This window comes from Seriola dumerili, unplaced genomic scaffold (genome assembly GCF_002260705.1).
Source record: "Seriola dumerili isolate Sdu_G_001 unplaced genomic scaffold, Sdu_1.0 BDQW01000111.1, whole genome shotgun sequence".
In the NCBI taxonomy this organism is placed as follows: domain Eukaryota; kingdom Metazoa; phylum Chordata; class Actinopteri; order Carangiformes; family Carangidae; genus Seriola; species Seriola dumerili.
The window spans coordinates 509,509-522,915 of NW_019174366.1; the positions used below are offsets into that span (position 1 = coordinate 509,509).

The window sequence follows — 13,407 nt, forward strand, 5'->3', positions numbered from 1 at the left end:
CAATAACACGCAATAACTCTCCACAACTCTCAATAACACCCAATAACTCTGAATAACTCCCAATAACTTTCATAATTCTCAATACCTCCCAATTACTCTCAAAACATCCAAATAACTCCATAACTCAATAACTCCCAATACCCCCCAATAACACCAAATAACTCTCAATAACTCCCAATAACTGAATAACTCTAAATAAGTTATAGATATTATAACAATAACTAAGCTGTCAGTTGTTTTGTCACACTATAGTGTATGCCATCATGTTATGTTATGTTATGTTACGTTACGTTATGTTATGTTATGTTGTCATGTCATGTCATGTCATGTCATTTTATATAAAAAAAAACTAAAAAAAAAAAAAAAACTGTGCTATTCTTTACATCTCTTAGGTATATGTATATACATTAACTGTGCCAAACTGCAACAGCATTGTTTTGAACAAATCACTATTATTGACTATAATGTGATTATTGAAATCTTCTTTCTTTCATCCATTAACTATATCGCTTATCCTTCTGATAGGGCCACAGGGCCTGGAGCCAATCCCAGGTGGCATTAGGCAAGGGCGGGGTACACCCAGGACATCAGTCCATCACAGTTCTGACATATACCGACAACAACCATTCATGCTCAATATAACACCAATGTGCAATTGACAGTCACCAAATAAACTGCATGTGTTTGAACAGAGGAAGGAACCCAAACAGGCACATAGAGAACCTGGACCTGGCCGTCCATTCAAGCCCAGAACCTTCTTACTGTGAGGCGACGGTGCTAACCACTGCACCACAGTTGACAGTAGTTATACTGTTCTGTAAATACCTGCAGCCCCAGATCACTGAATCTGCCTCACAAATTGAGTTTCAGATTAAAGGGATGTGAAACTGAAACTGTGAATTTCTGAACAACAGTTCAGACGATGCTTTGAGCACTTCAGCCTGAAGTTATGAACAATCAGCTGGATAATGATTTCTTTTCATCTTTAACCCATAAATCACAAATAGCCCATGTAGTAATAAAGAGCAATCCATTCTCATGATACATCAAGTGCTGTTATTACATAGTTATATATATATATATATATATATATATATATAATATTGTGCATTAGTGTTATATATATATATATATATATATAAAGCATTTGATGGATAAAGCATCTGCCCAGAGGTGGGTGGTGTATATTCACTGCAACAACACACAGACTTATGAGTCCACAAAGTAAACGCAACATACACCATACACAACACACAAAGGCTGAGCTTTGTTCCCTTCCACTGCTCTGAGCTACTGGGAAACACTCAGCAAGACGCAAGCCTTCCTCTTTGTGTGTGTGTGTGTGTGTGTGTGTGTGTGTGTGTGTGTGTGTGTGTGTGTGTGTGTGTGTGTGTGTGAGAGAGAGAGAACCTTTGACCTTCCTGAGGGAAGCTGCTCCTGTGGGGGCTAAGGGGGGTTGATGTTATCATAAACACTGCTGGGCCTCCACAGCCGAGCCTTCTTCCAGGTTAGCAACTATATTCATGTCTTTGTGTGATACAGCTTCACTGACATCCTGTCCACAGCACATCACTCTACTCAGGATCAGCTGTGCTAATGTCCAGTTTCTTATATTCTGTTAAATTTGCCTCTCTAAAATGTGCCTGAAAATGTGTCTGATTTATTCATCCTAATTAATGACCGAGTAACCAGATGGTTATTGTAGCTGCGCTCAGTTTAATCACATGGTCTTCATTGATAATGTTGGTAATTTGAGATATTTGGTTTATGGTTCAGTCCTGCAGGATCGTACAAAGTATCACCAGCCGACTCTGCAGCTCTGGACAGCTTTCAGGTCAGTGCTTTAGTTCAGCAGCCAGCACACAGATGATACAGTGTTATCATAATCAGCAACCCTCCACATGGATGGCTAACTTCAGCAAACAAGCTCAAACAAGCTAAGTGTCACTACCTGTCCACCACCAATTACTTGTCTACTCAGTACTCATGGGTCAGAACATCAACATGTTGACGTCACAGCTGATGTGATCCCATCACAATATGGTCTCTATTTATCAGACCACACCCATCCTTGAACTCAGCCTTCATTTTGATCTCAACTACGCACCTGTCAAGTTTTGTGACTGTATCTTGCAGGTTGTGATGCTGACAAAGTTACACACTGTCCAGACAGTCAGACATATAAACACCTGCTGAAGTAAGTGCCTGCAACAGTAGGTGTATCCAGGACCACAATTGCACCATGAACACATGCAAACAGACTCAAGGTGGAAACAATACCAGCCCAACTGGTAATGAGCAAGTGTCTGATGGAAGTGGCAGGTTTAGCAGCTACAGGGCCAGATGAGGAGTTGGTGGAGACCAGAACAGAGCTACACTGAAAGAAGAAGGACTGTACAACGGAGTATTAGAGCCACATTGAGGAAAATACTTTTTTTTTTTTACTTTATTCTTGAAACATTATGATTTAATTCTTAAAATTATTACTTTATTCTCATAATATTATGACTTGAAATTTTGGAGTATTAAGGCCACATTGAGGAAAAAAAGAAATCTATCGTAGGACTGAAACATAAGCTGGCCAGAAAAATGACTTGAATGGGAAGCTCATGTTGCTCTTTGTCTACTGGATTTGTGAGCTTGCTAAAGGTAAATAACAATGGTATGAGAACGAAAGGCATCAAGAGTTGGCTGTATAGATAAGATTGAGGTTTAGGTCATTTTCAGGAAACTCACAGCTCCATAAGTTTTTGGCAAATATAGATAAATCAAGATACTTTTTTGTCTTGGTGCAGAAATCATAAAGCAATCCATATCTATGTATCTATCTATCTATCTATCTATCTTATGTGAAAATAGTAAACTGAATCTGTGGGTTGGACAATACAGGAAATCTGAAAATGGCCCTTTAGGCTTCAGAGATCTGTAACAACCATGTTTCACCCACTGATATCTTTTAACCAAATGATTAATAAATTAATGAAGTTATGATGAGAAGATGAATCAGTAATGAAAATAATGGGTAAATGCAGCCTTGGACTAATAGTGTATATTGTCATATTCAAGGTTTTTCCTGGGGTGGTACTAAGGGTGGTACTAAGCCGTACAACCAGGAGTGGGGGAGTGGGGGGTCAATAAGTAAAAAAAATAAATAAATGTCAGCTTTAATACACTCATTGATACACTCCTAAAGACTTCTCGCCTTGACTCCTCTCTCGTGCTCTGATCCTCTCCTCCACCGGCACCTTCCACTTGTGGCTGAGAATTAGGCCTACTCTAAGTTCTAACACATTAACCGTATCTCGTCAGTAACATGAATTAACTTTTTCTCCCATATCAGAAGCACTAATGATGTCTGCACTCTGCACTGTTTCAACTGTCCTCACAATTCTCCGCCTCACGAACTGTCTTTTTTAATATAATCTGTGATTTGAGACATTTTTGCAAAAAAAAAAAAAAAAAGCATACAAGATGGAATGTAATGTTAATTTAGGGAAACTTTTCAAGAAGCTGGGTGTGCTTGGATGTAAAAGAGATAATATTCATCTGTAGGGGTGACACCTATTATGTGGCTTTTTATGTGAAAAAAGGTGGTAACGGGTTTGGTTTTACTTGACATTACATTATTCACAGCACTTTGAGGACATAACATGAACAAAAATAAGGGACAAATTGCGTCCCATATTGATTCAAATCCACTGACTACTGAGAAAACAAGTACTAGAATCATTTAATTTTCAATTTCGGGACGATCTCGTATTATACGGGACATGTGGCAACCCTATTCACCTGTTTGAAGGGCCACAAAATCAGGTTGCCACCTCCTTCCGCAGGCAGAAAGTCCAGTGCGTTAGTATTCTTCATCTTTGGCAATTTTGGATGGCTCTGCCTGATGCACAGATTACATTTACAAATGTCAAATCCACCGAGTACCAAGAAACGAGTACTAGAATTTTGTCAGGAGGCGGGACGACATTTGACCTAGCAAGATCCTGTTCTAGCAAGACCGCAGGCTACCTGAAAAGCATCATGACAGTCTAGTGAATCAGTCTGGACTGTCACCATCCACCATGACACACACACACACACACACACACACACACACACACACACACAGAAACAGAGGGAGCAGAACTCTCAGACAAGTGAGTTGACTTAGTTACAGTTACTAGACATTACCATACACACATACTTTACACTATACATGACCGTACAGACAAGCTGTTGCAAAAACATGTACTCAAGACTAAATGTCCACAACTGGGCCCATAGAAGAGCAAATGCAATGTTTCGCACAGAATTACATTCTATGATTGGCCAGTCCCAGCACACTCATGCACACCCCCAATGACAGGCACACAGAGTGTGTGTAATGTTGTCTGTGCCAATGTTGTCTGAAAGACCTTGGGCTTGGAGACCAACAGAAACACTGCATTACAAACTACAGGTGTGAAGTTTGACAAACAAAACAAAAAAGACTTGAATATTGGCAAATACAGGATCCATTGTTTATGGCACTCGATCCTGACTGGAGATATTAGTCAGGCTACCTCAGTGAAGGAGAGGTGGAGGTATCACTATTCTTGTGCAAGTTGAACCCATGAGCTCCTTATTGGATTACATGGGTTTTTTGAGGTGGACTTGTTAGCCGAATTCCAGTCCTCCACTGATTCTCTTGTTTTTCTTATCTCAGTTTCTACTTCTTCTTCTTGGAAGTGTATCATTAAATTGCTGAGGTACACCTTCAACAAAAAAATTCACAAATTCACTGCTTCCTGATTCTCAAAGCTGAGTATTTGCTGGTTTTCATAGTCATATGATGATAAACATAATACATCCTGCAGCACCATTCTCTGAAGAAGACCATGGGAAGCAGATTTGATCTTTTCCATGGTAACTGACATCCAAATCAGTATTCAAATGCTTCATTTTTTTAAATTTTAATTATTATTCTATATGCATTACCACAAAAATCCCCAAAGTAAGCCCATGAAGTAAGAAATAAACATCCAACATTAATTATGTGGCATCAACATTAATTATTATTAGTCATTCTCAGACAAATACAATCAATCCTATAGCTGTGTGCCACAGCTCTCATGTAACTTTACAAGCACAGCAACAAAGTATAACCAAGTCTGATTTTTGTCCTCGTCTCTGTCAGCCAGAATTTCATGGTTAACTGTCACTGATGCTTAAAAGCCCCAAAAATGGTATCCAGGAAAGTCCTTGAAATGTACTTGTTCCTTATTTTTCTAGGGACTCCCCAGGACTTCAGCATAGGATCATTTGCAACACCCCTACTTGACCTCTGGAATTCAGCTAACAAGTCCACCTCAAAAACTCATGTAAACCAATTAAGACTTCATGGGTTAAACTTGCACAAGATGTGTTAAAGAATAATGATTAATGGCAAAGCTAAGTCTGGGAGATACTGACTTTCATTCCCTAGTACTGGATCCTGTACTTCCCATAATTCAAGTCTGTGGCATCTTTCATTGATCCTTCCCCACCTGGTAAATGTCCAAGTGTTGAAGCTCCATGCCAAAACCATGCCAAGCCTGAGCTGAAAACTCTGATGACATCACTATGACATAATTGGAGGACATTTTGTCAGACTTGACAGAGCTCCCCTTGAACCACAGAGGACCCTGTCCAGCTATTTTCACAGGCTGAGTAATTCTCCTTGTGATGAGTACACTGTACATGGCTTTGTATAATTAGTGAAGTGCTCCTTCAAAGCCACAGCTGGATGTATTATTGAATTACCTATAGCTGGATTACTCATTTATCCAAGGACCTGCACTTGGATAAACACATCTTGATCAAGTGGCATTGCCGTAGGTATGGGATATACTCATCACCTCCAGAGTCAAGGGTTGGGTTGCTCTAGTGGCAGGTGTCTGTGTGTGTGTTTACATGTGTTCAAGGCCTCCTCATCCCACAGGGCCTAGACCTAGGTTGTTATGAGCAGATGGTCATAATTACCGGAGCACAGAAAGCATCAGCAGAGCAGAGGGGGTGTTGGTCGCTGCGTAGCCAGATTGATTTCAGCAACCTGGATTGGGTAATCCTCTTTTCACCCAGGCCAGGCCAAGGTAGTTCCCTTTAATCCGCACCTACTTCACTATTAAGTTTTACTCTCTGTTGTTGTTGTACAACTTAGCTCAGAGAGATGAGGTGACACATTCAGGCTGGGTAGTAAATGGTTGCCATGATGTTACATTATCAGCTCATCACTCAATACAGAAAACACCGAAATACGTTAAGCTATGAACAACACAAACCTAGAGAGAGAAGCCCTAATGTTACATGGCAGTGGAGAAGTTTCCCTCCCTCATAAGACTTCATGTTGAGGAAGAGGAACTGGCATGTCTGACGTTTCTTTCCTTTTCTTCTTTGAAGTTTAAATGAACAACACGCAAGTCTTATTTTTAAAAAGCTGGAACTCATGTGGCTCTGCTTAAAGAGAAAAGTAAATACCCCATAAAATACACCTCTACTTTGATTAGCCCACCAGGCAGGGACTTTATTTTTTTATTTTTTTTTTTATTTTTTTTAAATATAACGCGTTTAAACTGGTGCACACTGCCTGCTAACGGCAACACTGAGTTCACACGGCAGTTTGCTGGGCCAGTTTAAACGTGTTATTATTGATACAACTGCCGTTTGGTGGAGTGTACATGTGCCGAAGAAGGATACAGACCCTGGTGATTTGAAAGAAGTCTAACAGTATATTTTAAAAGATGCCCAGTTATGACAGCCATCAGAATTAAGTAATTAAGTGCTGAGTTTCTGAGGGAGTCTGGTTAAATGTGTCGGGTTCAGGAAGGATGCGCCTTCCCCGCTCGAAGAAAAGAGGCAGGTGGCGATAAAACAAAAGACGGTTCTTGTAATAACAGCTAGCTCGCTGCTGCTGCTGCTGCTGCTTTGGAAATTAGAGGAAAACCGTGAAAAGCAAACCGACCTGCATGTGTAATGTCGGACAGGTCGTAGTTCCTGGCGCTTCGGGGAAACTCCTTCAGTTTTCGGTTAGACAAGTTGAGAGCCCCGCTGGCGGCAGCCTCCTCCAGCGCCTTCTCCACGCTCCGGCTGGCCGCTACTGTGGCCGGCAGCTGGGCTCCATCCCCAGCAGCCATCAAACGGACAGGTCTACCCCCTTTTTTACTTTGTTTGAAGCGTCCGCTCCACTTTCATGCCCCGTAGATCCTTATAAACTCCACACAGAGCGCTCTCCTTCTAAACTTCTGTTAAAAGTACACGATTAAATCCAAAATCTGCAAACAACGTGAGTTGTGATTGCTCCTCTCACAAAACGGGAGCTGTAGGTTGCACTCATGAAAGATAGAGAGCGGTTCAAGCTGTCAATCTTTCAGGAAGTTGCGTCAAGTGCCAACATTTCGCAACAGTATTACGGGAAGACTGTGTGTTTCCTTCAAAATAAAAGCGCAAAACTTGCCACCTCTAAAGAACAAAATCCCAGTTTGGTTTAAAGCATTAATGTCATATGTTTCATAACAACGCTGCATAGAGCAGATTTAAGGCTTGTTAGGATGTAATGACTCTTTCTTAATGATCTAATCCAGAGGTTTTCAAGGTGAGAGGTGGGCCTCACCAGGGGGGCTCCAAACAGTTTCAGGGGATGCTCAGTGAATGGAAGGGAAAAAAATATTGTAAGTTATTACATTAGTTATCAAAGGGAGATCAGGTATATTGGCCTAAATGTATGTGATTTGGTTAAAGAGATAGTTCAGAGTAGTAGTAGTTTTGGTGAATTTTACTGTTTTCCCCATGGAGTCAGAAAAGCTTTAGCACAGCACTGTCTTGGCTCAGTTGTTGAGTATCTAAGGGATCAAATAACGTTATCATGATCCCATAGGCATCCAGGAATTGAGCAAAACAAAGCAAGTAAACTAAGGTGGGGTTGGGGGGGCACCTTTTTCCAAAGTTTGTCTGAGGGGAGGCTCACAGTTTCAGGCTATGAAAACTCCTGATCTAATCTGATGTGATAAAAATGATGAAATTCTTAGCCTTTTTGTTGGGTCAGTGTTTGCCTTTTGTTTTGTAGTTGTTGCCTTTTTTATGTGACTTTTCAGCAACATACAGAATCTCTTGAAATCAGTAGCCTACAGTTTGTCAGTTGACATACGACTTTCTCAATCAGATTGTTATGTACGGTGGCCCTGAGAGCTCAATGTACTGCAACTTAAGAAAACACATGCAAATAGACAAAGCACAGGCAACTTCAGAAAACATCTTCATCAAATTGACAACACATGGTGCAAAGGTGCAAATACTCACAACACAACAGAATTGTTTCCATGGGACACTAAAAAGTGATGAACCTGCTGGGATGCACTTGTTCAATGTTTTGTGACTTTTGAAGTTAAAATCATTGAATAAAGAGTGTGTCCCAGCCAGGTTAATCAATTTTTCATTTTAAAGTTATTTTTTGCTTTAATTCCTATAGCAACCGTGTGTGTGTGTGTGTGTGTGTGTGTGTGTGAGAGAGAGAGAGCAAGAGAGAGACTCAGTAAAAGGCCATGGGTTGGACTCGAACCCAGGCCACTGTGGTTAGGACTACGCCTTCATGGCACACACTCTACCAGGTGTGCAAATTAAATAGTAACACTTTATTTTACAGGTGCAGTTTTCTCACTTGTATCCTAGAAAGTTTCTTTGAAATCACTATGTAATCTGGTTGTAATTATAGTGACAAAGTCTTATGATAGTAAATTTGGATAACTCCTCTTGAAGACAATATTTCATATTTCAGCACCAAACACAATAAATAAACTATGAATATCCAATTTTTAGGGGATTAGTGTGGGACTTTAACTCATGATATCAGTATTTCTAAGTCCTGGCTGTGACCTTGACATGAACTGAAACTAGTGGCAACCTGATGTTTGTTTTCTTTTATTGGTTTGCTGCATATTGGATTTGTTTTCACAGACAGTGATGCAGTGGGGGTGCAGTAACAAAAAGAGAGAATTTGGTACTAATAAGATTGAAACTTTGTAAGATCCCCACACTGATTGAAGCCTCATGTATCCTCAGCTGAACTCCATGAACGCATTTTTTCTCAAAGCTGAAGGGGGAATTTCTTCAGACAGCCGACCACAGTGACCAGTTACTCCTTAAACAGACATATGAGCAGGTGAGTGTTGTTTTAGGACAGACCATTAAAATGTGAACTTATGACTTAATGAACAAACCACATCTCTGTCTTTAAATAGTAACAACAATGATGAAAAAAGAGAAAAGTAACAATGTGATCAATGTATCTGTGGCTGTGTTTTTATAGTAGAAAAATATCAGTAGGGAGGGGTTGTTATAGTTACAATCGTGCAGATGATAATTTGATATTTTAGACCGACATGTTTGCTGGAAGCAGCTGCAATTTGGTGTGAAGAAATGTGAAGTATATGTTCACTAAATGCTTAATCATGCTTGAATTTATTTACAGAATATATACACCACCCTTAATGTGAATTTTATTTTGATAGTCACAACCGGAAAAAAAGAAAGCAGTGGTTTTTTTCTAGCTGGGTCTTCTGGGTGCAGCCAGCTCGAGGGAGCAATGAGGGGGTGGGTGTGGCCACAATGCGAGTATTTTTGACTGGCACCCAAGGGGGCGTGGCCTTGGCCTGTATATGGAATGTAGCTTGTATGACAGGAGATTCAAAGTTATATTGATGCTAATACGCACCAATGACAATAAGAATAGTTAACTATGTTTGTGACATAATCAAAATATTAATTAATTATAAAGCTGTGAGCTTAATGAAGGAGCAGCCACGTGATTAAATGAATGTCCAGTTTATCATGAATGAAAGCTGTTGTTCATTCCATTGTTCATCTTTATTCTTCATTACAATGATAAAAACTATCAGTTGATGAACCTAAATAAAGAGAGGGGGATAAAACTCCAGTGTGTGTGTGTGTGTGTCTAGTGTGTGTGTGTGTGTGTGTGTGTGAGTGTGTGTGCGAGTGTGTGTGCAAATGCAGCATCAGCAGGGCGACATTGTCCCTCTCGCCTCCCGTGAGGTTTATAACCCTGATTCTTTTTCTTTCATTCTTTCAGGAACAGATGACTCTCCTCCTACACACGCACACACTCACACACACACACACACACACACACACACACACGCACACATGCACACACACATGCACACATTTCTGCATCCATTAGCATTGTCTCCTCCTCTCCATCCTCCATCCATCCTTCTCTTTAGCCCCTTTCTCCTCCCTCCTTCCCTCTCCAGCGTCCCATTGGACCATCTGTCAAAGTCTTGTCTGACTAGTCGCCCAGCTGCGACCACAGCTAGAGTGGTTGTTGGTTGTGTGGGGGTTAACTTTCACTACATGCACTTGTAAAATCCATTAACAGTAACTGCTTAACTCATTTTGTCCCCTGTATTTCTATGAGATTATAATGAAAGCATGACACCTCCCCCACCCATGAGGATGCTGTGGTTTTGCTTGGTCTACTGTTCTGAGGTTTCCTTTGTTTGTTTCATCTAATAAATCTAGTCTGCAGAGGAGAGTACAGGGGCACTCAATTAAGTGATGTTTGTTTTGTCATGTGTTAACTGATGATGCATCATTTCATAATCACAAAATAAATGATGAACAAAATCTGTGTTACTAAAAATTTATAAGATTAAAAAAACACTGGTATTAAAAAAAACTACAATCTATCTATTTTATTTAATTTGGATATTTTTTGGATTATGATGTTTTTCAATGTCAACCTCTTGATTTTTTCTTCATGTCTTTTTTCAGTGACACTTTTTTTTTACACTGTTACAATTTTTTAAGTGTCACTGGTTTTCAGTTACAACTTTTTGTCACTGTTTTGGTGTAGAGAGTGGGGGCTTGAGGGGGAGAGCGAGAAGCACTTGATTTATCTACACTCAGAAGCCTTACCAGACCACATTCCTAGGCAATGGCTTACACAAGTTCACCTGCAACTCCAGCAGAACTGCTGCCAGTTTTTGTACATGGGACCATGGGTTAAAGTAAACTTTTAACAGACGTTATGCTGTTTGGGCAGAGGTCTGCTGGGGCAAGCGCTAACGTTAGCTAATACAAGTCAGCTAGCTAACCTGTGGATAATGGTCACTGAGTCAGCCGGCCTCTGAGTGTAAATAAGTCAGCGCTCCTTGCGCGTTCCCCTCAAGATGAAAGAAAAAATCTGAAGATCCATGCTAACTTCAGTAGAAGAAAAGATGTGATAAAGATTTAACAATGGAACACCTCTGGAGACAGCTGTTGTTGAGTAAAGGAATGAAGTCTGATACTGAACTCTTAACATTTCTTCTAAGTTAACAGCTGCTAATGCTCATGTTCTGATCCCTGTTTAGTTTTTCTATTTCTACTCCCTAGTGGACATTCTAGGTAGTTCTTATTTTTCTTAAGTTTCACTTTTCATCTTCAATGTTGTGGAGTGGAGCAATGTGCATGCAGAGCAGTTATCACCTCTCAGTTAAGTCTTGGACTAGATGCGTCTGTAAGTAAAGATGTGAATTATTGTCAGAATGAGTGTTTGAATGTGGAGATTGTTCTGTGGAAGGAATATATTTTAATTGTTAGCTGAATGAAAGCTACATATGCTGGTTATTTGCTTTACTTTTCAGCTTGCTAGCTAACTTAAGGGGGGTATTGCTAAAGAAGTCTGTGCTAAGATAAGAACTCATATGCTAGTATACCTGACTTACTGATGGTGTTCGATATTTGTGTTAGATTAAAACATTTACCTGCTATGCGACCTTTGAAGAGAAAGGGTTGAAGTTTATGGACATTTTAGAAGTAGTTCTGTGTCTTTTTTAAATTTTATTTCATATATGAGCTGTGTGCAGTATACTGAAATGTGTTTTGTGATGTATTTTTCAGTTTCACAGAAACTACCATCATTAAAGCCACACCTTTTTACGGAACGCGGGTTTACTGGAGCTTTGTTGTCTACCTGTCTGGCTTTGCTCAGAAACACAACTGTGAGGACAGAATAGCTAACGTTAGCTATGTAGCAATAGCAAAACTTACAAAGAGCTTCTTTAAACTTGCATTTGGTACTATAAATTAATGAAACCAACATAGCCATTTTGGTTGGTTTCCTCCCAAACTAGACATAACCAACAAAATTTAAATTTATTATAAAAAAAATATTTCACATGGCCTATATTCAATATTATTGAATATCAGCCCAACTATACACCATGGACTTTTTATCTTTAAAGAGACAATCAGTGGAGCAGGGAGATGAGTTTTTGTGATACTGAGCATGGCATTTCAGAGCACTTCTCCCTCCAAAATAAAAGCATCCAGCAACCTTGCTAAACAAGTTAAGATAGCAGCAGACACACTGTAATCTGATCACAAAAGCTAGTTACAAAGAGTGTAAAATGTGAAAACAACAATGTGTTACTTTAGGACTTACATGCTATTTCTTGATGGTTTTTATGGCTGTACAGCCTCTGACTCTGCTAAGACTTTAAGAATGGAAAAATCTTCACTACATAAATCAGTCCATCCAACATTTTCACATTATTGGGTATAAAGAACATACAGTAGCAGAGGCTGGGAGCACTTTGTGGGGGCTTTATACTGTTAGCTTTTCTCCATAATGAATCATGTTGATCATCTCAATTTAACACAAACACACAAGAGGAAACAGGAGGTCAGTAGATGAGCTGAAGGCTGAAACACACACACATGGTCCTGCTAATGATTGTGAATATTCATGCTCTTCATTAACCCACATGCTTTTGGGATGATGTCATCACTATGACCAATCAAAAGAGGTGAATTTATTATTTTATTAGGATTAGACCAATTGATTAGTTTACTAATGGCATGAGCTTAACTGTTCACATTATGTACTTAATGAAGAACCAGCCTCACTACTTGTTTGTGAGGTCTCTGCAGACCATTGACCCAGTAATCTGGTCTCTGGACTCTTTTCCCACCACATTTTTTTTCAATTTTTTTTTCTGTTTCTACTTGAATCCAACCAGAGGGAGTGACATCACAGTTTCTCACGCTCTTTGTCCATCCCTTCTTCCTCTGAGCTCTCCCTCCCCTACTCTCCCATCTCGTTGTTCCCCCAGTGGGTTGTAGAGACACTGTTGGTGTCCTGGTCTCCTTCTCTCTTCATAATACAACATATCACACTGAAGTGCATGTACTGGACATGTGCAACAGGGACATGTAAAACGGTTGGTTCAGACCAGTACAGGAGTGTGTGTACAGGGTGACAGAGGTCAAACCTGAAATTCTGAGATGTGATTGGCCAGATGCTCATGTGAGAGTCAAAACACATTAGGAATTATGGAAAGGAGACAACATTTTTGATTGGGCCCCTCATGCAGCAAAGGGCCACAGGTTGTGTGTTTGATGACA

General features: G+C 40.0%; 1 protein-coding gene across 1 annotated transcript in view; it reads right to left on the reverse strand.

Moving 5' to 3' along the window:
- The window catches only part of lrch4 (leucine rich repeats and calponin homology domain containing 4), a 69,130-nt gene extending 61,774 nt beyond the window's left edge, over positions 1-7,356 (reverse strand). Inside the window, exon 1 of the mRNA XM_022747800.1 lies at positions 6,968-7,356. Within this exon, the coding sequence (XP_022603521.1) occupies positions 6,968-7,139 (172 nt within the window). The 5' untranslated portion in view covers positions 7,140-7,356. The remainder of the gene's footprint in view (positions 1-6,967) is intronic.
- Between the last annotated feature and the right edge of the window lie 6,051 nt (positions 7,357-13,407).